The 26920-nt window shown below is 40.8% G+C and overlaps 1 protein-coding gene across 1 annotated transcript in view; it reads right to left on the bottom strand.

Moving 5' to 3' along the window:
* Positions 1–729: 729 nt before the first annotated feature.
* The window catches only part of LOC124157283 (mucin-1), a 131517-nt gene continuing 105326 nt past the window's right edge, over positions 730–26920 (bottom strand). The window contains exons 2-4 of the mRNA XM_046531878.1: positions 7725–7947; positions 3345–3991; positions 730–1982 (exon numbers count right to left, since the gene is read on the bottom strand). Of these exons, the coding sequence (XP_046387834.1) occupies positions 813–1982; positions 3345–3991; positions 7725–7908 (2001 nt within the window). The 5' untranslated portion in view covers positions 7909–7947 and the 3' untranslated portion in view covers positions 730–812. The remainder of the gene's footprint in view (positions 1983–3344; positions 3992–7724; positions 7948–26920) is intronic.

The raw sequence follows: 26920 nt of genomic DNA on the forward strand, positions 1-26920 counted from the left end.
CTCACATGCACTACTGAAAACTAGCTTCTTAGGTCGTATAATACTCCTACCTATTAAGCCTTATTCGGGGAATGTGAAGCAGCTTAAATAAATCTACACAGATGGTGCGGCATTCTTGCAATTTTGGTATTTTATAGATGAAAGCATTCTCGTACTCACAAGACGCAACCACTTTTAAAAAAATAGGACACTCCCTCGTTCAACAGTTCTGGAATTCCACTAAACCACTCATATTTCGATGGCAAACATTTTCAGGTCCTTAATGTTTGTCATTTCTCTTTATATTTATTCTAATAATTAGCCTCCCCGTTAACATGGCTTTGAACACATTTGAAGCTTGCATTTCTGAATCGAAATGCAACTTAAAATTATATCAAAACTAAGACGAATATTTATAATGCCCCCTCAAGGGAATGATTGGAGATGTCGTGAGAATGAGTCATCATCCTTTCTCTCTCACAGTTACTCACAGTCGTGGGATGTCCCGACTACACCTTTCAAAGCCTCATATGGCGACCCAGAAAACTTCAGCCAACGCCACCGCACTTGTTGTGCACCTAGTCTGCAAGCCTGGTATACGCGATGAAGTTGATAGCTATAGCAGTCGACTGTTACGCTCAACTCGCGCGTGTGGACAGTGATTTTGAAGAACTATCAAGACACTATATTCTTCGCAGTATTTCTCAGTGCTGTCAACACGTTCAAGTCGACATTATGATCGACTGCTATAGCAGCCTACTTCGGCGTGCAAAACCATGATTTAGGCGTCCCGTCTTGTCGATCAACGATCTCTTCCCGTCGCTCGCCGCCGCCTAATCTTCCGAATCGTCGTCTTCTTGTTGCGTCATGGCCCTGGGGCCAATGGGCATCTCTCCGCCCTCGTGTCTCCTCGGCGTGCCCCACGGCGGTACCACGAACACTCCGTGCTTCTTCCGCGATGCCGCGACCCACTCCTCCCTGAGGACGTCGTTCTCGGACGGGTCCGTCTCTGGCGGCGGCAGGATCCCGATCGAGGCAGGGTCCTCCTCGGCCCACAGGGACCTGCCCGAGCCGGCGCGGCGCCTCGGCCCGCCCTTGCTGCGGTCGTCCACCGCCTCCTTCTCCCCGCTCCCCACTATCGGGATGCCGTGGATGGAGTTCTTGCCGGCTCCGTACGTCTTCACCTTCGAGTGCCCCTCTATGATGAGGTACATGGGGCCCCTGAGGGGTGCCGACGGCTGCTTGTAGTGGGAGAACAGGGGGTCTGTCGTCAGGGACGGCGTGGTGGAGGTTGGCGGGGTGGGGGGCGTGGTCGTAGCAGGCGCTTGGGTGGTCGTCGACGGTGGGAACGTGACGTACAGGATCGGAGTGGTGGTTGTCGGAGGTTCCGTCTCGAAGGTCGTCGAGATCGACTGCTGCGTCGATTGGCTCGTTTGGGGGAACAGCGGAGTGCTCGGCTGGTCGAATTGGATGCTCTGGGTGCCTCCTGTCCACTTGTCCGTCCCGGTCGAGGAGGGTATGGTGGAGGTGCTTAGGTCCACACTCTCCTGGATCTCGACTGTCGCCCCGCTGAAGTCCGGCACTGGGCTCTCCGGGTCGTTGGGAGGTGGCACCATGAACTGCTCTGGTTCCTTGACTTCCAGGGTGGTCAGGGCTTCCAACTCGGGCTCCTGTGTCGTGGCCTCGGTGGTAGGAGGTTCGGTTGGGGGATGAGTGGGGATGACGACCCTGGGGGGGTGGGTGGTAGGCGCGGTGAACACAGGGTAGACGGGCGTGGTTTTGGGGTCTGGCACGGTCGCCGGGCTTGGCTTCTGCATCTCGGGCGGGGTCAGCGTCTGACCGCTTGTGGTCCTCGTCTGCTCCTGCAGGAGAAGGTTGTGCTGCACGAATGGGACCGGGGGTTCGTTGCCTGGCAGGGGTGGGGGTACTAGCATCTGCAGCGGGGTGGGAAGCTGACCAGGCGCCGTCGAGAGGTCGAACTCTCCTTCCTCGAGTTGCCCAATCTGTAGATATGATAGAAAAAAATAGCAGATTGAGTTGTTTTCTATTACATCGTTACGTTTAACAAAAAAAGTTCTGTTTATTTTGATGTGCTTAGTGTGCTTTTGCTGCGTTGACTTTGAGGACATGTGTCATACATATGTACGTTGGGTTGCCGGGATTTCGATTGGGATGATTTTGGGCAGATTCCTCTAGATTGCTTTATAAAAACTACGAAAGGGAGTAGTGTTGAGAATGGACATCGAGAGGTCGCTGATTTTGGAAAAAAGTTTGAAAAAATTCGAGGTTATGTTTTTGGTTAGAAATCCGTTGTTTTATCTTGAAGGACAATAGCTTTTTAAATACTGTGGAACGATATTTAACGTTGGAAAAGGTTATGCGTATTCAATTTAGTGTCAGATATATATTTATAATTATTTTCGGCTTTTAAAATAGCTTTCTGAAGTACAGTGTAAGGATGGTGTTAAGATCGAGACCAGACATTGTCATTCCACTTTCGCGTCGGACGAGGATGTAATCGTGGACTCTTGTAATAAAGGATTTCATGGAAGATGTTTATCACAATATGCTTCAGGAAAAGATAAATATGTGTACTTCTTGATCAGCTGCGGGAATATCAGAAAAAATGTTTTTAACTTAAATATTATTTACATTTTCTAGCCTTTTCTTCTGCAACTTTGGGAACAATGCATTACCTTTATTTTCTTTCCAAGTTATAGCTTAATTAATAGCCTATTTTATTTTTACAGCCTTTTTACTTTTTAATTCTTCAGTTAATCTTCTATGCTAAGTTTATATGTAGAAATATACCTATATGGAGGATAATTAGCATAAGTGGAGCGGACGGTTAATGGAGACTTGGAACATGAGTACCGATCTGTCCGAATTAACCGAAATACTTATACTGAATTTCGCAGATGCATATGCATTGGTCGTGGCGCTTTATGAAATCACTGAACTGCAGAAAATGTAATTATAGTACTCCCACTCCAAGAGAAGCCAAGAAATTACGCATCTAGCCATCTTGAGATGAACTTCCAGAGTTGCGTTCATTTTAAATGCATGGGAAATCGCGCAACTTTTAATTATTTTCTCAGCCCATACATTTCAAATGATGTTGCGCCTTTGAAGATAAATTACTTGCCAGACGACGGTTTTTAACGAAAGTAATGCCCTTTTATTTTAGTCAAATTTTGCGAATTTCCCAATTAAATTACATGGTAGTCGGCCGTACGAGAAGGGCCCGGACGAGCTTCAACTGCTCCCGTGCGCGTTGCACAGTGGCCAATATTCCATTCTTTCCAGTTCAGTGCATAGGATGTGTCCCATCAATATGGCTTCTGTGGATGAATGCATCAACTCACCTGCAGGTGCGACGAGTGGTGATGGGTGTGCCTGGTGGGGGTGTAGTAAGGCTGCGACATGCGGTACGGGTGCTGTCCGGGTGCCGGGTGCCTCGGAGGCGGAGGCGACGGCCCGTGGTGCTTGTGCGGCTGGTGCGTTGACAACGGCCGGAACTCCCCGTAGTGCGAGACCCTGCGGTACGGGGGCAGCGTCGGCGGCGCCTGCGGGGGTTGCTTGGGGGTGAACTTTGGGCCGTCGACGAACGTGAGGAAGGGATGCGCGTCGAGGCGGGCGTCCGCCACAGCGGCCCCCGGGGTCGTCGAGTGCTTTCCGTTGGCTGGGTAGACGACCACCGTGGTGGGGTGGGCCGGCGGTTGGGCGTTCTGGGGGCGGAGGTGGTCGGGGGCGGACGCGGGGGTGGTGGGGGCGGAGGGGGGCGTCGGGGGCAGGGCGGAGGCGAGGGTCGGCTGCGGCACGTCCGGGGTGCGGGACGAGGGGTCCATCCAGTAGTGCACCCGCTCCAGGACGGGCGGCACGTAGTCGTAGGTGGGGTCGTTCTTGAGCGGATCTCCCCTGCCCAGCGGCGTCCACTCGTCGTACTCCAGGCGAGGCGAGAAGAGACCCCTCGGTGACCTCCGGACTCTCGTGTCCGTGGGCACTGTCCCTGCTGGTGGTAACGAAGAGAATATCGTAGAATATCAAAGAGAATAAGTACCTTAAGATACTATGTGAAGTACTTTGGCCCATAAGGGTAATTATTTCCCGCACTCTAAATAGAGATTTCATATTTCCAAACAGTTTTTGCAGTCAACATAATGCCATAGTGAATAATGTTGCCATTAAGTGACAGCACGAACTAGAGATTCCTACAAGTTTTCAAGGTTCCAAAGTATGAAGTGTAATGTGTTGGACAAACTTCCCTTTTGGGTTAACATTGATCCATCAGTTTAATCCAGCATCATAACCATCAAATATCATGTAAAACAAAGTAACAGTAGATAATGTAACCCCAGGTTGGAGCATCACTGGCACTACAAAAAAATCATATCAATCGAAAATCAATCAAGGGAATTTCTGTATCATTGCTGCATCTGAAATACATGTGGCATAGAATCAGAAGCCAAAAAAGTATTACGGAAAATATTCTACATCGCCTAGCTACAAATTTACTGATTTAAACGTATTTTTTGTACATGCAAGAAGTATAGTGGGCCAAAGTACAGTTTTGCATTTGGTGGAGGCAACCGACAGCTTAAGTTTATTTTTGCCATGTGGGAGGTGTAAGGTAGGAATGGTGGAGAGAAACCAGGCGATGGCATTAGCCTGTTCTTAACAAAAGACGTCAGGGGGACTACGGTTTAACGTCCCATGCGACGGACGGAGTGCTTTACTTGATGTGTCAGTCACAAAGCTCTCATTGGGATCGTGCATAAGTATAAATTGGGATGTCTCTAGTCTCTGAAGACTCTTCTTTACCGCCGGGATTAACATTCATACATTAGGCACTCGGGGTGGGAAGGCAACACTCCAGTCCCCACACCCACCCAAACTGCTTCATATTTTCTACATACTTTTGTAAAAAGTTCAAATTCAGCCAGAAGTACTTCATACGCATGGGTCATTCCGCGCCAACTCACTACACGCTCACCATCTCATGTTTTGATATTTTTTCCCAGATTGTATTTACATCCTTAGTTAAAAACATCCTTAGAGTTTTTTGTCTTTTGTTCAAGTAATCGGTACTAGGAAAAATACGAATTTAAATTGTAGCATTTTCGCTTTCTCTTTACTTTCAGCTGCAGGTATATTATTTGCTCAATCAAGGGAAGGATAATGATGTAGATACGTCGATATGGGGCCATTAGAAATATTATAAGCGGAAGTAATTGAAGGAAAAGCATAAAGAAATTGTGAACCCATGACTTTTATGCCTTTAAATGGAATGATAGCTTTAATAACCTCTTTGTGGCCAATAAATGAGAATTTTCTTCTTTGATTTGAGTATTTCAGCTAAAAATTTATTTTTTATCGTCTGGGACAAGAACGAAAGATTTTACCTCAAAATTTGTGTAATGATATAGATGAGAAAAATTGACTAAGCAAAAATTTCCAAATTAATAAAGTTTTAAAATGTATTATGATAATTAGGCGTGGTATATTGACACCATTCGCTTGTTGTCGTAGGATTATTATTTTTTTAAAGTATTAAGGAATAATTTGACAAAATTCAAGATAGTTTAATTTAGCGTTTTCCAATAAATGGCAATCGAGGTTGAAGAATAGTTCAGGGCCCGCCGTCAACGGACTCCGCACCGCATTGTCGGAACACGTTGGCGCATAAAATATCTCTCTAACATAAAATAGGCTCACCACTTATTTCCTTTTACTCTCGGATCATGTCTGTGATCCAGTTTTAAGAGAGGAAGTTTTTAGCATCCATTACGTTCCTCCACGCTTTGCGGTTTTCCTCAGTTGCCGTGAACTTATGTTTGCGCACGACTGAAGGAAGTTTATGTCCTTGGTTTTACACCCTTGTTAAAGTGGTAATGTTGAGAGAAACCTGAAACCAATCGAAAGAGGGGCTCGCTGTTAAGGACACTTAAATTGCTATCCCCTAAAACGGATATGACGTCATTCGAAGAGGTTCAGCTGTCAGAGAGTGCGCTAGGACTAAATCAAGATCTCGGAATGATTCAACCTTAGCATAAAATGTAGAGGTGATTTATCATTACTTTTTATGGTATTGGCGATTCTTGGGTAGACCAACCCACGCTGATATCTTAATCAGTTTTTTATCCTTATTTTTTTATGCTCCGGCGTAAAACTCTTGCGCAGTAAACGGGTAATCGCGTGATTATGCGTCTGTAAAACAGGAATGGCAATGGCTGGTGGAGTTGCTCACTGAAAGCAATCCATAAAATGTAAGGCTCAGTGCGGCACTATCCTCGTCGAAGCGTCACACCTAGCTTTACGGATTGTACGAAATAACGTGTAGTTGTATTCAAGCCGTATTATCTGTTCAGAGCTGGGTATTCCGTGGGCTAATAAATTATAAATCACAGGAGACGAGTTATCGTGCGTCAAAAGCATAAAAATTTTATTCATAATTGTGTTTTAGGCAAAGATTGCATGAGTAAATGTAAAATATACATTTATATGAAAATTGTAATTTTTAAGTGCTGAAATATCTTTTTTGCTCAAGTTTTTCAGTTGCTTGTGGAAGATTTTTGACGTAATATTTGATAGATTTTTATATGAATGATTGAATTCTCTTCTAATAATTTTACCAACAAGTTCTTGTGAGAGCGTAGCTGGTCGCGGAATATGGTTAATTTAATAGTTATTTAATTTCTCTTAGTTGAGTCTTTTTTCTATTGTCGCCTCTAATATTTGATGCTATTTCTGTCTTTCTAGTTCCCATCTTGTGAAACTAATCATCGGTCATCATAATTTAGGATTTTTATAAATGTATTCTCTAAATCTCTATGTGCAAAAACCTTTGCTCCAGTTACGTGTAGTTTCAATTTCAATTAAGATATTTTATTTTGTCTTTTTTTGCGTCTATTTTCTGTTTCTTTCAACCTTTAGTCGCTGACTGGCTCTGGTTCTATTGGGGAGAGCCGGCTCGGTTCTTATAGAATTTTGTTGTGATATTAACATGTGAAAGAGGAGTATTTAAGTGGAAAAACACGATATTTAAATACTTTTTATTAGTCAATAATTGTATCAAGTTATGAGTCCAATCAAGTAAAGTACTTTCCAATTCACTTTTACCTGCTACAAGTCTTCCTACGTCCAAGTACTTGTTCTCTCCAACGCAGTCTTGGTCTTCTTCTAGTTCTTCTACCATTGGGCCTACCGTTTAAAAACTTGTTCAATGTACTGGTGTTATCTTTTCCTAATATGTGGCCCAGCCATTTTAAAATTTTACTTTTTATTGTTGCAGTTATGCCCGGGGCACTGTAAATATCTCTCAGTTCTCTATTTTTTTTAAATTACTCTCAAAACTCCTGCTTCATTAATACGTCCAGATATTTTCCTTGGTACTTTATTTTCAAAGTTTTAGAGCTTTTTTGCTGAAGACTTTGCCGGTGATCAAGCCTCTCAGCCGTAGAGTAGTATACGTTGTAGTATAGTCTAATGAATCCTGATTATACTTTTATCACATTTATGTAATTTGTTGCTCATCAGCTTGTTAATGTCCTCGTAGCATCTATCTGCTGTTCGACTTCTATAGAATTTCATTTTCTTCTCTATTACTAATAACTATTAATACACCAAAATATTTTGGTGCAATGTAGGTAGGAGAAAGGAAAGATAAATGTACTGAGGCATCAGTTCAGAAGCGAAAGCTTTGTGAGGCAGCTCTCTCGATGAACAGTTCTTTGGCTGGCACTTACCGTCTTTGTTCCTCAGCGCATTTCTCTCGAGGGGTATTGGCAGGTTGATCCTCTTCGTGTTGGCAGAGACTTGGGAGAAACAGGAGAGCGTGGCAATCAGTGCCAACGCCATTGCCATGTCGGCGATCCCCATGGCAACCGCAGGGGAGGGAAGTCCTTCCTTTCTTCTTTTTCCTTGGGCCATATAGGCCCGTGTCACCGTCTCAGAAACCTCAGATTTACCCTATAAAAGACAGAAAAAATAGTAGATTTAGCCGATTACATATTTGATACAAAAGTGAGGTGGGAATAATAAAATCTGGTAATATGAAAGAAGAGATCGAAATAAAAAAAGGAGTAAGACGAGGTTGCTATTTATAACCGTACTTATTTAAATATTGTGCCCAAGAAGCCAAAAAAAAGAGAAGAGAAAAAATTTAAGTTGGAGCAGATGTACTTGGGGAAAATATTGACATGTTATGTTTTGCAGATGATATTGCCCTGATAACAGAAAATGAAGATGACCTCCAAAATATACTCCCAAGTACTGAAGTTCTCAATGATCCAATTGCCATAGGAACCGATGTGTGGATGCAAATTTAAGGCGCTCATTGATTGCGCAAAGAATGGATAACCAAAACGGCTTTCCCATTCATTTAGATTAACCAGTGCTTCACTGTGTTTTGTCAAACTTTCCTGAAAATGTAAGAACCGTATTTACATCGATGTAATATCACTAACACACTCAGGGGCGGATCCAGGATTTATTTCTGGGGGGGGGGGGGGAGAAGCAAGGCCGTATCCAGGATTTTGTTCTGGGGGGGCACAAGGATAACTCGTAATACAAAATGAACGCAATGATAATGGGACCTTATTAAAAATATTGCAAATTTTTTAAGGGTCTGGGGAGGGGCACGTGCCCCCGTAACCTCCCTCCTTGATCCGCCTATGCTAACACCCATACTTTCGGGAGAACGAAAACAGGACAATTATTTGTTCTCTCGAGCATTTTCCATTGTTGAGCTTAATCTATATATATAAAAGAAAGTCGAAAATCGTGTTAGTTAGAACACTTATAACTCGAGAACGGCTGCACCGATTTCAATGAGATTTGGTTCTTTGGATTCGTCTCAGGCGGGGTTAACATATAGGCCATTAAAAAAAGGATAATTTCACAAAAAAAATTCATCTCTTTCCTATGGACATGCTTTTAGGAGTTATAGTAACACAACAATTGATAAGTCGGTCAAAACTACAAATTAAATAATTTGTTTTGTTTTTACCACTTTAATAACTGAATTTAGTAACAATATAACATTTTAATTACTAAATATATTCAAAATATTAATTAAATTGAAATTACATTTTTTAAATTTAATTCGAGCTGATTATAAGCGCAGCCGTGGCCCAGCTCGAGTTGACACTTCACTACCGTGTTTGTAAACAAATCTCCAAGCAATTGTTGACAAACGGTAATGTCCGTGTTCCTGTCGAGGAATCGAGTAGTTTTAACTCATTTATTTGTAATGATTGCAAATTAGTTTCAGTGAGCTCATCAACAAAGAGTTCCAGAATATGATTGATCACCAAAAGAATCAAAGATGGTTGATTTAGCGAGCAAGAACGAAGATGTGGATTACTAAAATGAGGTAAATTCAAATAGTTCGTACTCTGCATGGATTCGAATCTTTTAAATGTGTAACAAACGAAGACGAAATCACCAACTATCTATCTGAATATTTTAAGTCCTTGGACGTACCTGGCTTACCAAGGCACGATTTACAGAAAAATGTAGTTTCTGTGCTCATGATCTTTCGAAGCCTAAACCAACCATAACTATCCAACGGAACGTGTTTGATCATTAAAAAAATTGGTGATGAATGTGATTCACGCAACTTTACTCAAAGGAAAATTCAAAGGTTAGGAAGTCCTCATTCCGTAGATTCCATGATCTCAACTCATATGCCCATTTGAGCTTAAACGCATTCAATTTACAATTCGTGTTGCATTCGTGATAACGATTAAAAAATCGCATGGTCATTCTTTCAGTTTTTGTGTTGTTTGTGCTCATGTGCTAATGAAAACCCATGATTTTCTCATGGTCAATTTAGCGTGCTATGTTCACGAGTTGATAAACCATCCTCTGTATTTCTTCCTTCGCTTCAAGTGCGTAGCTAGGATAGGGGGTTTTGGGCGCAGCTAATACCACGGGTCTGTAGGGTATAGAAAACTCGCTAAGGTAAGCGGGAAGTGTGGGGGCACTTCCCCCAGACATTTTTTAAGATAAATGGTTCAAAATAGTGGGTTTTGTGGCTGTGTGAATAGTTAAATATGTTTTGTTTGTTAGTCATCCGTCCCCCTAATATTAATAACAAAATCTTTCATAAAAAAATTCTCTAAGCTCTTGGGGGGGGGGTTTATCCCCCAAAACCTCCCCTCGCTGCGTCACTGCTTTGCTTCGCTATATTTATTTAGCTTCATCCGCTTCATCTTGCTTGCTTCAGGTGCTTGACGCAAGACATTAAACCCGAATGTGTAGGGCTCACCGTGGTGCGTTTACGCATGCAGTACGTTTACGCAGTGCATTTTTTCCAAACAGAGATACTAAAACTGGCGCGCCTTAAGTCATTTAATGCGAATGCTGCTTCATAGGGTCTTTTCTTGCATGATTTTGAGTATCAGTCAAGCGTCGGTCTGGGGTCGTGTCAACCTGCCCCCTGAATGGGCCAAGTGTATGCAACAGTCTTGGACCTAAAAACATTTTTTTACAGCTAATAACGCAAATAGCCAACAACTGAATGCGTATAATTTTTATTCCATGAACTGCTTTATTAAACCACAATGCCCAAAAATTTTTAAGCTAAAACGTAAGAAAATTTGTTGAAAAAAATCCGCGTAAACGTGCCCCGATTCACACTATGAAGATTCAATAAAGAAAATGTCTTTCTGACAAGTAATTTGGTACTCATTTACGTATTTTTATATAATTTGTATCCTTATTTTATTATAATAAATTACACATGATTAAAAACGATACAGCCGCTCTTGATTTATAAATGGTGTAAGTAAACTGTAAGTTCATTGATTGTTAGGCGGTACGAAGTTCGCCGGGTCAGCTAGTTTACTTATAAGATGTTGTGAATCTGACGTGTATTTTATCGAAAAAGCGAAGCACTAATCCGCCAAGGACACAAAAACAATTCAAAAGATCCTTAAAATGCAGGCAGTAGCCATAAAATGTAATGTCTCTTCCATAGTTCCAGTTGGTAACCAAGCGTACGCAAAATCATCAGCGTATTTTACATCGTTGCGTTAAGATGCCTTTCTTCGACACTGGTTGTCTTCACGTGAATATCCTCAAGAAACTATTCACCTGGACCAGTGATCTAACCACAAGCTTTATTTTCTGGGCTGAACCGCCACTTGGATGCATGGAACATGGGGAAAGGATTTATATTGTGTCCAATATAGTGACGGTAACCACATCATTTTTACTAAAGACTACCCAGTTGACACAATTTTATACAGTATAAGTGCAATATTTCGCCATCGCTTGAAGAATTGCGCACCATTACGGTACGTTAAACTAGCCATGGAACTAATCGAATGTAACGGGCATCATTTTCTTTAGAAATCATCATTTAGAGGAAGAAAACTAAGGAGGAATTCGCAGCATCAGTTTTTGACGAATCGCTCAGCTTTCCTGTGTGCATTTTATTAAGTTCACAGTTTGTGTTCTATATTAGATTTGTAGTGAAATTAATCAAACAATAGGGTAGTTTCCTTCATCAAAAATTATTTGGCTTTAGAAATCCCAGTTTAGAAGAATGGCAACGGTCAATTTTAACCTCATTTGAAAATGGCCAGATTGGCGCCCATGCGATTCCGCTCCACGTGACGTCACAGGGACCTAGTGTCTATACGAGTAGATAGGAGTTTTACATTGTCTGAGATTACTAATGCATGCATTAGGCACAGACCTCAAGGAAACATATCTTAATAATCACACATTAAAAATACCTAAGTTCGGAAAGTTTCCTTCGTTTGACAGGGGAATAATAACCTTTATTTAAGCCAAACGCTACCTGCTAGCAGCCTGCGTCATATCAGCGCTCAAGCCTCGCCACCCAAGGTCACCTCACACGCCGGCAGCTGGAACCAGAAATACGTCACACGGACTTTTCCCATCATTCCTACTTAGCCGTCGCGTTTTCGCGCGCTTGAAATTTTTCGCTTTTCGTTTAATCGCGAAAAATAGGTATGGTCATTCGAAAATCTATGAGCGCGAAATGCGCACTCCAGGAGTAATAACCTTTTGATTTAGGCAATAAAAAATAATAGGAAACCACTCTATTTCACTCACTGAGCGATTCAACCCGAATGTGGATTCGGTTAGGTGAGGGTAGGTCTCATCGCAGCAACATGCGTGAGAATTCCACTTATTCAGGGTGTGGGTGGGGGAAGGACTTCCCCTTCCCTTGGGACACGTGACATTTCCGTGGATTTCGGTTGGAGGTGTCAGAAAGCTTCACGCGAAGTTTTTGAACCCGGTACCCTTCAATCTGCATAAATAAATGAAATATTAGCAAAAATTTGGTAAATGTTTTGAATTGCTCGGTGAACCTGGAGATTATGCGTAAAGTCCTGAGGCAATCCCAGTTGTGGCCCGGATTTTTCAGAGACTACCCAATCCCTGCTTGAGTGCTTTGTCGGGGTCGGGGCTTCAAGTACTGCACTCCGTCCGTCGGATGGGACGTTAAACTGTGGTCCCCTTGGCGCCTTCCGTTGAGAGTAGGCTAATAACGACGCCGGGTTTCTCTCTACCCTTCCATCTTTACCCTTCCCTCATGACCTCAGCTGTCGTTCGCCTCCTCCAAATACCATACCACTCCCGAGGCGAGGCATTGGGTATTCGTTTCACGCACTTTGGTTCTCTCGCCAATCAATTGGTCGCCTTCTTATGGGCTCGCCGTTGCCTTTCCCTGCTCGTGAGCTGGAAGGTTTCGCAGACGGGTTGTGATGGAAGGGGTAGAAGATGAAACTGCAGCGCTGCTTGCGAGTTTGGAACCAGAGTGTACAATTCGAGGGCTCTCCTGCGTTAACGGTTCATCTCCCGGCGCAGTTCCATGCAACAGGTTAGCCAATCACATACCACACAGTCCAAATCATCTCCCTATCTACACTCCTTCCTCATATCCAACCATTCTTTCGATATACTCACACCATAGATCTGATTTCGCATGATCATTGCCAGATTACATGTTTTGATAAAATTATATTTTTATCGGCAGTGAAGATTTCTCGTGTTTCACGATGGGTAAGATTTTCCAGGTATTGCTTTCCAAATCATTGACTTGCATTATTCTTCCTAATTAATTAATTATTCTACTGTTATTTAATATATTTCAAAATTTTAACAATGGGTACTTGCGTCGATTTTCTTCTTAGCTTTCCGAGCGTCAATTATCTCCTCTTGAATTAGTCATAAGTCGTTGGTATTCACTTCTTAATTTCACACACAATGGCACACTTGTGAGATTGGTTTGACGTCTCTCCCTTCCGCTTTCCTACCTCCTTGCATTTTCTGAATTTTACGCGAGAGAATTCCAACGTGCCTGTTCTTGAAAAAAAATGGAGGAGGTGCGACTCCTTGGGATAATAATTTGGTAGTTTCCTCTTATCTTCCAAAGTAAATGTTACCACGCCAACAGTGAAATGAGCGTCGCTGTACTGATCACTCTGGTCTCCACCTTTACTCATATGAAGAGGAGATGCTGCCCTCCAGGGGCGCAGCTAGGAATTAAGTCTAGGGGGGTTTCAGGCGCAACTAATACTGGGGTGCTTGGGGTATTGCATACCCGCCAGGGTTAGCGGGAGGTGCGGAGGCCTTCCGCCGGAAAAAATTAAGATAAAAGGTTCAAAATGGTGATTGTTACGGCCTTCTGAGGGATATTTTATTAATCCTCATGCTATTATAAAAACAATATTAATCCAATTAAGTAAAATAGATTTAACTTAAAATTTTCTGTGAGCTCTGTGGGGGGGGGGGGTTTATCCCCCAAAATTACCCCCTCGCTGCGCCACTGCTGCCCTCTCCCCCAGGTGATGGGAAGCATAATTATTGGCGGCCTTCACATGATTCATTATTATTATGATGATGATATATTCACATGATTCATTATTATGATATTATCTTCACATGATTAATGCATCATTTAGATAGTCTTATCTCACCCAGGGATAGATCCATACCACCTAAGAGTACAGTCACTTTTGGACGAGTAAACTCGCTATCTCTACGCAAACCTCTACATCTAGATTTCGACCCGCCATCCTCAACCCGGTGGCTTAAAGCCCAGAAGCTAGTTGCAAATATTATGTTATAAAAATTGAGAATAATATTTGGATCGCTCTGCACTCGTCGCCCTACCGCGAGCAGTTTTGAAAACCGATTAAAATGCTCCCAAAGTGGCAAAAGAGAAATGCAAGCTTCATCGGGACGCAATGGTGCCCCCTCCTCCTTGCGGTCCCCTTGGCCACCCTTAAGCTGCGGATCCTATCCTCGACGAGCTATCCTCATTAAAAGAGGGAATTTTCCACCCGCCTCCTACCTCACCCCCCAGGCGGCCGTTTCGTGCAGCAACGCCTTTAATCAGCAATGCGAATGCCGCCTAAACCTTTCCATTCCCCTCGCGGCTAACCCCTCTGCATATGCCGCGAGCCTTCAACCTTAGTTGCACCTCGCCCTGGTCTTAGTCCACCTCCCGCTGCCCTCACCGATGGCAAAATTCACGTTCTTCATTCATCTTCTTCTCGGGTTACAATACCAGGATTGGACTGCTGCAGCCTTCCTCTTTATACAAATGACAGTCAGGCGGTATTAACAAAGCAGTGGTAAACTGTATTCGCGAATTTCTGAGTAATCGTTAGCAAAATGTTGTTAAGAAATTAACTGTGATGTAGTTGAAGTGAAATTAGTGCTCACTCTTGCCTTGAAATTTTAACATCTATTGAGTCAACCAATTAGCGTTCTCCTTTGCCAAGGGTCGGGGTAGGGGTATACCACGTGACTTCAGAGTTTCCAATTCTTGCCGTAGTGCACAGAAGATTACAGCCGTATTTTTCCGCTCGCACTCAGAAGCGTAAGGCCCATCATTCCTCCTTTCGCGTTGCAACCAAATTCCTCTCGCCGAACTGTCTTCTACGAACAAGTCCCGCTTGGCAATCCATCCCAAAAACACTGCTCAGGTACGCACCCAACCTTCATTAAACCCACCTCGAAATATTTGGCCCTCTCCAACAACCCCGCCTCCATTCACGCCTGTAATGGCACTTAAAAACGAGGTATTTTGCTTTATCGCCTTATGCTCCGAAACCCAACTGCATTCCTCCAGCTGCATTCTGCTCCCTCGCTCAGAAAACGCCGGAAAAATGCTTCAGCCGTACTTGATTCCTTCTTTTGTCTGTCCTTGGGCAAAATCATTTCACGCGCCAGGGTTTCACTCTGTACTCTCTTGCTTTCAACCTTTTTGCAGACTCGGCTTGTTATTTTTTTCTTAAAGCATGCTGGTGAACTTTTTAGTAACTATTCGCCATTATATATTTTTCCTCTACCTTAAAGATAGTGGTAATACATATCTATTTCTCCTATCTATTTACAGCATTGTACCTTCTTTGTGGCAAGATCTCCTCCAGGTATTTTTTCTTGGTCTATATCTTCATGCACGGCCCTCTACCAATCCTACCATTGTTGTGGTAAACCTCTAAAAATCAACCTTCACTCAAAATGACTGATTAAAAATGATGAAAAAAATAAGAAAGTAGCCAATCATTGCGTTTCTCCTTTTACCATTGAATTAATTGAATTTAGCAGTGTTTGTCCCTCCCCATTGCTTCTTAGTACTTCAGCGTTCGTAACCCTTTCTGTCCAAGACATTTTTAGTAGTCTACTCCAGCATTATTTTTCTAAGAAATCCTGCTTTTTCCTCTCTGCTTTTCTCAGAGTCCAAGTTTCTGAGCCATAGGTTAACATACTCCATACATATGTTTTGAGATATTCTTTCCGGGTTGATGGACAGACGGTTTTATGCCAAGGGAGTTTTCTTCTTGTCGAAGGCTTGTTTTGTTGTGCTATTCTACTTGTTACATCCACAGTTAATTTTTCTAATGAACTGGTTGGATATTAATAGAAAGAGTAATAACATTAGTAAGATAATATTATTAAATATATCTCATAATTTATCATTTCTGTCCGACCTGGAGTGGCGCGGTTGTTCTCCGTGTGGCTATGAAAGATATCCATTCTCAATTGTTCGATCAATATAATCCTAGCGTACAGCCTCCGAGCCTCTAGCGGCTCTTAGCCTAATTAGTTTATCGTTTATGCAACGCTTTTCTTAAGAGTGCGTTCTTGCCTTTGGTATCCGGAAGCTAATAATCACACACAGAGAATTAGTTTTTAACCGAAAGTTTATTTCCCTTTAAAATCCCAATTACCACATCAATTAAATGAAAAGACATCATTTAATAATGAACTTGTGCGTCTTGAATAGCCAAACCTTAGGACATTAACAACTTCTCGGTAAGAAGAGGAGCTGCTGGTGATAGCACGGGTGGATAGCGAGGCGCTTAGGTTGCAGGGGCCATACGGCCTGCGCTACGACTCTTGCCGACGGGTACATTGTGACTGACTACTGACAAGAGACGAATGACCAGTGACTGAGTTTTAGGAAATGCTCCTTTTTGCACTCGATTTCCGATATTTTTTATATCACAATTTATTTTACCTCACCATTTTGTACAACAACAACAATAGTACCAAACAAAAAACATGACTACTAAATAAACAACCATTAAAGTAACATATAAAACAAAAGAATAACTATATTGAACATTCAGCACTCAGTATGAGTAACTAAGCATTAGTCCAGGAAATGAAGCTCATAAAAGTGAAAAACCTTGCAATTTTTTCAAACTGAATCGATTTGCACCAAAATTTGGGATTAGACTAATTATACCCCCTACTTCAAATTCTATATTATGCCGAAGGGCGCTTTTTATTTTTTAGGGGTGAAAACTACCCCTAAAAGCTGTAACTTAAAAAATTATTTTTTAAAGCTAAATACGTGTAAAATTTAGTTCAAATTATATGTATAATTATTTTTTTATGTTTGAAAAATAATTTTAAGGTGTTTCAACCCATAATAATCAACCCTTATTGGGGGTTAATGTAAAAAAGAATTTTCAAACTGAATCGATTTGCATAAAAATTTGTGTTTATACTAATCATACCTCCTTTAAAAATGTTTTTCAAACCGAATTGATTTGCAAAAATATTTGAGATTAGACTAATCATACTCCCTTCTTCAAAATCTATACTATGCCGAAGGGCGCGTTTAATTTTTTAGGGGTGAAAACTACCCCTAAAAGTTGGAACTTAAAAAATTATTTTTTAAAGCTAAATACGGGTAAAATTTAGTTTAAATTATTTGTATAATTATTTTTTTTGTTTGGAAAAGAATTTTAAGGCGTTTCAACCCATAATCATCAACCCTTACTGGGGGTTAATGCAAAAAAAATTATTTACCCTAAAAATAAAAATTATGTATCACATTGTATCTTGTTATTCACTTTCTTACTCCTTTCATTATGTATTCACTTTTTTCTCTCATGATTTTAATCACAGCACAGAAAAGGTATAACAATAGGATAAACAGAACAAACTTCGTAATGGTAACATAAACAAATAAATGTACATTTATGTAGACATTACATGAAACACAATCAAACGGAGACTGTATGGCTTCCAGTCTTCCCACCACATGCATGCTCACAGGTCACTGTGAGCGAGAGCACACATACTCACATATGTGTATGTATATATACATCTTATGGGTATGTGTGTTTATTTTGTAGCAAATTTGAGTGTATCGTTAGCTTCTAACGTAAAGTACACAAAGTATATGCTAATAATGAGGAATATTATGCTCTGAATTGTGGATTTCGAATTTTTCGAAAATAAATTTGATTGGTATTTCAAACATAGCTCCTTTATTTTTTATGATAGAAAGTTCATTTAAATTGTATTTTGTAGGGTTTTTACTGACTACAAGATCATGCGAATTAAATTTTTTTCGAGTCATTAATTTTGAAAGGGGAGGGATTTAAGGGTTTAAATAAGGTGGAGCTCCCTTGGAAATAGAGGTTTTAATTATCAATATCTCACCAAATATTTATTATATAGAAAATTTAAACACACCAAAATATTTGAAAATAAAGGAGCTACAATTTATCACTCGTGCATTTTTTTCATATCTCCAGCTTTTTTGGAGTTATTTTGAAAAAAAGAGCATTTTTAACGAAATTGTAAAAAATGACTTTTCACTTTTTCCTTCAATTTTTTCAAAATTTAGAGTTGTAAATTAAAAAAACTTCTAGGATCAATTAAAAATACTTAAATAAAGATAAATACTGAAGGGCATTGATTAATTTTGTCTAGCGTGGTAATAAGGAGTTGTTTTCCCTGATTTTTTCGTACAAAAAAGTAGGGACTGATCTTATTTTTAATCATAACTCGCTCAAATTTCATGATAAAAAATATTTTTTCTCATTATAAGAAAGTTTTTAAAAAACACTTTAAAACATATTACATAATGTTTCCTCGAAAATTACATTTTTCCCGCTATTTAGTATTGAATCTTTCAAATTTAGCGTATGACAAACAATAGATAACCATCAACAAGTTGTAGCTCGGTCCGAATTGGTCATAAAGGAAATCTAAAATAAGATTTTTATTAAATTTTTTACAAGCTACAATTTTGTACTTCACAATTTCCTAATAAAATAAATACTTTTCAAGTTATTTGCCTATAAGCGATTAAAATCGTTGATTTTTTCGTCAAAAAACTGTTACTTTCAATCGCAAATAACTTGAAAAATATTAATTTTACGCAAAAAATTGAAAGAACATTTTATTCTTAGAATGTATTTTTCTATCGATTCCTGTGGTCAAAATATAATTAAAAATTTCCACCCCCGAGATGGGGTGGAAACCACCCCCAGGGTAAAAGCGCCCGTCGGCATGATATAGATTTTCATTCTTGGTATATTCCCTACTTATTATGAAAATTTCAAGAAAATCGATTCAGTTTGAAAAAATTGCAAGCCAAAATGCTTCATTTCCTGGACTACATCTCTATCGTGCCATTATATTGGGAAGATAAAACAAGGATCTTTACAACAAAGAGCAATGGGAAGAGGGTTTAGGCGCTCTCGGAAGTGTACAAATAAAGGCATAGTTAGATGGCTATTCTGAGACGTCACACAACATATTTATGCATATTTTGGAAATGGAAATCTTCCATTTCCGGACCAATATACACTTATCGCACAGCTTTCCTTTGTATTCCTAAGTTCGCTAATTAAGTCTTTCTGTGCCGGATCCCATATGCTCGCTGCACATTCAAATTGTGGCCGAACGATTGCGAAATAGCACCTCCCGTGTACTTTTTCGTCCGAAAATATTCCCACAACACGCTTAACGAATCCTAGCTTCTTCAGGACTTTTCCACTAATATTTATTGTGGGTGTAAGATATTAAATCCTCCGAATCTCTTGCCTTTCGATGTATTTATGGCGATGGAGTTGTCCTTAGAGTTCGAGAAGTATGAAATTGATCAGCGCATACCATTTATTCGGCTACCAGCATACTTAATGCGCTCGCGTCCTAAGTTAGCGTCCCAGGCTTACTTTGGGAAACCGATCAACCAGTCTCAATGTCTGGTTATATGGTTACATACATCTTTCCTCGGCTGAAATATACCCTCGCGCTCCTTTCTTATCTCCGCGAATGCCAATAAAATAACGTCACCGATTTAAAAAGAGGTTGCAGGTGGCCTAGTCGGGGACACCTTTTTTTTTGTCCTTTTACTTTCGGACGAGCAGAACTAGTCCGATGGGTTGACAGAGTAACGGGAAGGCGTGGATGCGATATTTCCTGAGAAGGACGTATTATTTTTTATAATAAAAAGCATTTTAAGGATGTAATTAAACTAAAATATTCTCTTCATAACAATTTACCGTCATCACTGGTCATCAATCCTATGATTGTTTTGACGTAGTTATGCACTCAATTTTCCTGCCAGCTTAATCTTTCTTCTCCTACGCATTTCTTCTCTTTTTCATGCTCTTTGCCTGTTCTATATATTTTATTCGCCGTCTTCTTTTCCAATTATGTCCGAACACCTTCCTTCTTCGTCCTAACATCCCCCACCACAAGCTTGTTGAGGTGGCTTGCGGGGTAGTATGTAGATGAATGGATGTGTAAGTTTCCGCTGGCTAATTTTCCGCCGTCATTCGAGATGCTCTTCCCGACCGAACCATCTTCTTCTTTCCCTTCGGTGAGTCCTCCTCCCTCTAGTTTGTTTAGCGGCAGCAAAAGAATCGGGGCTGGCACGGGCCACGGATTTATTGCAAACCGTAAACAGGGTGGGGCAGACGAGAAAAGCTAGCGTGTCGCTATGGTAACTTCTTTTATTTTTTCACTTGTTTTCTTTTTTAATCTTTGCCTCTCGCCGATTTATGTCCGCATGCGTAAGCCTTCCAATTTCACGATCCTTCGAGGATCGATGGGTAAACATCCATCCGAATAAGCAGGAATCCATAGCATCGCTGAAATGCGATCACGTAACCTCCGCAACCAAGCCACGTACCCTTTATCAAACATGAAGAATACGTGCACTCCAGATTTCAAGCCTCTGAAGGGTCTACGATGCGATTGAAGAACGATTTGGGTCAGATTTCGCTTGAGTGATATACGAAGATCGTTCAATAAGTAATGCACAGCATTTTTTTGAAAAGCCATTGATATACATAGATCTATGTCCTTGCCTGTGTTTCACATTTGATGTTTGTTCTCGGCGGTGGTGAAGTTTATGTTGTTGAAGATGTTGAAAGTGAACCGTGGTACTGCGTCAAAATGGCATCTAAATGCCACTCACGTTAAAAGCGGGTTGAATTCTTGTGGGCAGAAAAAGAAACCGTGGTGGACATCCATAAACGTTTGTGTGCAGTATATAAGGATGCTGCAGTTGGTATGAGTACAGCTGGGTAAAGAAAGTTCCAGCCTCAGGGGATACTGAAACAGAGCTCCATTATCAGCCACGCATGGCATCGCTATGCCTACAAGACAAGAGCTTTTACCATAACGGAAAACATGCTCCCCCAAAATTTTGGCGCACAGTCATAGAACGTGATGAAGACTACACAGAAAAATTGAACGTGGACAAGACATGCTGATGCGTATCGTCACCAAATTCTGAGTCTTAACAATAAATATGTTTTGAGAAAAAAATATGGGGCGTTATTTATTGAACGACCCTCGTAATTTATAGGTTGATATTTATTTATTTTAGATATAGTGCTACAAATAGGCTATCGCCTGGTGGTAACATGAGAGTAAAAATAAATTAATGAATAGCCTACCTACTTAATAGAAAAGTTAATAGAACAGAAAAACAGACCTGTAAGATACAAAATTACATTTATACGAATATTATATAACGAAAAAATGAAATTTGAGCCAAATCGCCCAATTTCCAACGCTCCCTTATGAACCAGAATTACATCAACCAAGAATCGAGAAACATTTTCTCATAAAAATTTGAATAATTGCGGGTAAGATTTAAAAATTTCCTCAACCAAATCATTCCCCTCCTTTTTTCCTCTATGCAGGAAGGATTCCTTCAAAATGTCCGTGTTCTGCTACTTCAACTTAATTTTGAATTTGTGGTCGTTCCTTTCTATGTGGCAGGGTGAGTCCAACTTGTGTCCTATTTCCTTCCAAGCCCGCTTAAAAACACTTTGCAGACCCCACATAACCAATTTATGGTTCCCCTTTATTTCAATGATATCGCATGAATAGAGCATGCGCATGCTTGTTGACGAATATCATGGTGAAAATTCGTCGATATTTCCGCTCATCAGTGCTATATTAGAGAATGGCATATATCGACCGTATCTATATGTATCGTATATGTATGAGCCTCAGTAGTAGAACTGGTATCATTGACAAAAAGGGAGGACCGACCATTTTTTCTGAAGCCGCATGTGCTAGCCTAAGGCCAGCTTTCATTGCCCTCGTGCAGAATTCATAGGAATTCTTTAATTTATTCGGAGATCGTGTCTGATTTGGCGTATATTCTAAAGGTTACACTTCGCATAGTACTAATTTATAGCTGACAGAAACCTTATTATAGGTCCCTACACCCCTCACAAAAGATCTTGTTTTGTTTGCATGCATGCTTGAGTGCGTGGGTGTGCGTTTGGCTATTTCATTTGAGAGGCTGTGGTTTGGTCCCTGAGGCGGACTCTCCCCTTCCCGCACACCCACGCAGTGATTCTTTTAACTAAACTAAGTTAATGAAAGAAAACGTTTCGTATTTATGGATGATAACATTTTTTTAATCCCATGGACACATTATACTGGCGTCAGCCGTTACTAATTCATTAAGATTTTTCATGAAAACTGGACACTACGAAGTCGCTCCGTACATAGCTATTTCATGTTTACACGCCTATATCTAAACAATTGCGGATTTACAAGAAAAATGACAGCCATTTTATTAGTTGTCGCGGACCGTTTTTCAGTACTCGTACGAAGTTTCTGGTAGATTTCTTCGTAAACATCATTCTATAAATTTTTCCACTTTTATACGATTCCAGTCCACAGAGCGCTTTTCCTCGGAAGCGAGTCGGGTTATTATTATGGTGGAGATGATGACTGGTGATAGCGGGTGGGCAGGGGAGGCCAAAGGGAGACGGGGAAAGTAAAGATTAGAATGGAAGGCTTGGGATAGGTCCGTCAGCCGATCCAAATGGGGTAGGATGAAATGGGGTCTCTAGCCCGCAATCGATTTCGTGAGCTACAACGTTAATTTTTCCTCGATCATGACACTTTAGCCGTTGAATAAAATCATGTAAAAAGAAAAAGTAAATGGATAATATTATTTGTTTTAAATCATACGTGGACACAATGCTTAAAACTCCTTCGTCTTAACAAAGGTAATCAGGCATTTATCTGCATCTAAATATTACCCCGCAAGACACTTATAGAGGAGTTTGGCAGGGAGTGAACCAATATGTACGCTATATGAAGATGTTTGACTCTTACGGATGTGCATAAAAGACGGTCGAACCACCTCATCGACCTAAAGAAGCCAGGGAAGGCAATAGACACTAAACGAAAGTCAAAACCAGTAAAATTTCGATAGTTTCGTTCCCGGGAGCGAAATGTAGAAACGAAACGAAATGGATTTAAACCAGGGGAGCTAAACTCAGGGTGTGGCCATTCGATTTTTAAGCTCGATGTTTTAACATCTCTACACGTATGTCAAACGTAATGGGTCGAAATAATTCCCTCTTATCCCCCTCCACTCAACCTCTGGGATCGAAGCTTAACTATGAGCAGCGGAGTTTCGATTAATTTAGTTTTGTTCCCGGGAGTAAAGTCTCGTCCCGGGTCGAAACTAAATTCCTTGGCGATTTTAATTTCGTGTGGGAACGAAACTAAACCTTGGCCTCGTTTTTCGTTTCTCTCCGGATCGAAACGAAACATATTCGTTTTGTTTCACTTGCCATCCCTGGAAGAAGCCAGCTGCAATGCCGGCGAAACTGTTGTCTACAAAGATGGACTCACGCGGTGTATATCCCGTAAACTTTTCCCCTAAATCATTGTCATAGCGCGAAAGCCTACGCAAGGATTTCTACTCTGCCCACCCTGAAATTTTCAGTAAGGTAGCATGAGCTCGCGCGAGTACTTCGCAACCGAAAAAGACAGGGCGAGAGTGATGCATGCGTCCTCTCGAGTTGATTTTTCGAACTCGTTGCCGCGCGAACCCAACAAGCGGTCAAACCAACCACTGCATCATCGTCCACGGCGGCGGCGGCGGCTATCTTTGTGGGCGGCAGTCACGATTTCCGGCCTTCCGAGGCGGAAATTGGGCCACGCGGGCAGTTGGGCCCCTAGTTATACATATGGGGGGCGCACCCTTTTCTCCCCCCCCCCCTACACTCCCTACCCTATTAAACCTCACCTCAACCTCCAGCGCCGATTCCCTCTGCCCACCCCAGCCTACTCTGTTTGGTCTTCCCTTAATAGGATTCTCACTGCGGTTTCAACTTTTACGTGATGCCGGGAAATGGTGTGAAATTTTGCTATGTTATCAGAATTATAACTAAAAATGAATGGGTTTAAAAAAGTGGATTCTCAAAACATAAAACTCACAGGGATAATGAGATTATCATCAAAATATTTTATGCGTACTTTTGTCTTGGATAGATGCAGCTCTTTATTTTGGATTCTTTCGTAATCTATTTAGCTTTTGCCCGCAATTCACGATTATATTCTTCTTTTTTCCGTATTGCAATTTTATTGTAATTCAACTGCCATCGAATTCCATTTTCTTCCACTTATGCCTCCAACCGTACCCACTCTGTATTGGTGCTACGTTTTTAGGCAGAAAAGGTGTACCATCTAATGTAACTCAATTATTCTTCTTAATTATACACGATGTTGTTGTCTCTTTTAACTTATTTATTCAACTGCACTGGTAACTTGTCAACAACTTTTTCTTACCCTTGACAACCCTTTGCTTATTTAGCCATGAGATTTCAGTACCCGAACGTTCGTAACGTTTATGTAAAAATTAGCGTGGGGTTTGGTCGATTTTGAATGAATGGGAATATTATCGTGAAAGTATGGAGCGCAAATTGTCGTGTTCATATTTTCCCGCTTTGCATCCGTGTTTTGTTACTTCTAACCGTGAATCGTGAATGAAAACACCTCGGAATGAAAAGTGACATGGATATTCTTCGCAAGTAACTCCGAAAAAGACATCGATAAGGCTAAGAAACAACTCGAATCAATTTAATTTCATTTCAAAATTTTCATTTCTGCCCTGCTTCATAAGTTTTTGTAGATTTCCCATAATTCATCGCATTTGCGGAATTACCCGAAAAAAATAGAAAGTTAAAATCGAAAATTACCCAGTTTCAGGCAAGTCTATTATCTTACGGTTTTAATTGTGTCTTACTTGTGAAACGACAAGCCTTCCAATAGATGATCCATTTGAAAATAGGAAGACTCTTTATCTTGCGTTTTTCAGCTGACATTTCTTAAATTAGCATAGGATTAAATTAAATACCATCTTTTTCAAGGATTTTTCATCTGTTAGATGACGTAGCCACGTTGAAACCTGCCTCGCAGTAATTGATATGAGAGAAAATATGCAAGATGAACTTTTGAATTAAATGTGAAAATTAACACCATGCATCAAATCCATTATTCTGGTATCGAATGGGACGATAATGATTTTTTTCCTATATTACGAAGACTTTCTTCACTCGCTAAATATTTGAAGTTTCCAACTCTTCCTTCCTCTGCCGTTTAACTACTGTATTTTTATGATCAATTTCATTCTGAGCCATACTATTTTATTAAATTTTGCTTTATAACCAATGTCCTACCGACCCTTTACCATGCGATTCATAGTGCCTTTATATTTATGTGACCAAGTAAATACAAAACTAACAATAAGACTCCAGGAGTCTGGAGTCTGGAAGGGTGGTTCTTAAGTCTCAACCAGGTATCGCAGGGTAAACAGAATATCACCCTTGCTCTTTTTCTGCGGCACGAAATTGCTATTTACGTAGAGAGTCATGATCAATTTCCCAACGGTCTGTTTCCGTAGGCACTCTGTGAGCCACATCATAAATATATCGGTCTGACGAAGAATTTATCCCTGAGTCTTTGAAGTTTTTGTGACTTGTGGACAATTTGTATCACGTGAAGTCTTCTCAGGAATTCTATAGGCTTCATCCAGATATTTATGTTTTTGTCAAAATAATTCATTCACCGCGATAGCGATGGAGGAGTCGTTCGTTGAAAAGTTGCTGGTATAAAACGAATTATACCGGTCGAAATCCCGAGAAGACTTCACGCAAATAATTCGCCAGGAAAGAATATCTTGGTAATTCGTATCACGTTTACCTATCATCTATCGTTACTGTTGATCGGGCTCAAAGCGTTTGATACCTTGCACTGAATGCTCTGATGGAATCTCTTAGCCTAACTAGATCCACATATTGGCGAAAATCTCCCTCTATCTGGGGCCTTTTAACGGTGCTTTTAACAAACCTTTTTTCGCGGCTTGCTTGTTGGTTGGTTACACCAGCCGAGAGCCAATAATTTCAGGAATCGCTTCCTTTCTCGGAGATAGGGATCAAAATGTGCGGAAAGAGCACCCATGGGCGAAGCAATAATAATAGGCTTCGTCTCTCGCGCGCGATCGTAGTGCTTTGGAGTTAAGTCGCTGACGCGGCGCGGTGGGGAAAACTTTTTCGGCGCACACGATGCGGTCCGTGGGGGTGAAATCCATACCCTAGACAAGGTTTTTTGGGTTGGCCGTTGGGGGCACCTTAAAGGTCCCGGAGGAAGCTATAACTCCGCTCGGGGGTATAGGAGTTAGTCATTTGTTATTCCGTTCCTGCCAGGGGGGAGAAATTTATGGTCGAGAGGTCAGGTGAATAGCCATTAACCTTTTGGGAGGACCATTGCGATTGGTGCGTTTTTGGATGATCTATAGTCCGCTTGGAAAACGGGAGAGAAAGACTTAGGACCCTCGAACATATCGATAAGAGTTAAGATTTTCCGGCTCAATGGCTTTGAATGGGAAAGTTTTGTGATGCTTATTTTCTAAGACTTAAGCGTTGGTCAAGCCCCAACTGACGGATACGACTACCTATTTTTTGTGTTATTTTGCGTTTTCTTAGGCTTTTCTGAGTTATGTAATATTTAAAATATTAAATATTAATATTTATTATCGAAAACCTTCTTTTCCAAGTTAATGTAAATTAGTGCTCTTGGTGCAGCCTGTGAGGACAAAAGAAAAAACATCGTATTCTTCTCAGAAACAATAGAATATAGTTTTAACAAAACATTCAATATCAGTGATACAAAAAACAAATTTTTTAGGTTTTAAAGAAACCATAACGAATACTCATAAGAATAGAATATTTTAACAAAAACTCAACAAAATATTCAATATCAGTAAGAAAAAATATAAGTTTTGTAGTTTAAAGAAATCGTTGAGAACATTCGTAAGAATAAAATCTCCATTCTTTTAGTGCTACCGCGTCGGTTGTTTCTTGATGACAAAAGT

The sequence above is a fragment of the Ischnura elegans genome, chromosome 4 (genome assembly GCF_921293095.1).
Source record: "Ischnura elegans chromosome 4, ioIscEleg1.1, whole genome shotgun sequence".
NCBI classification, from domain to species: Eukaryota; Metazoa; Arthropoda; class Insecta; order Odonata; family Coenagrionidae; genus Ischnura; species Ischnura elegans.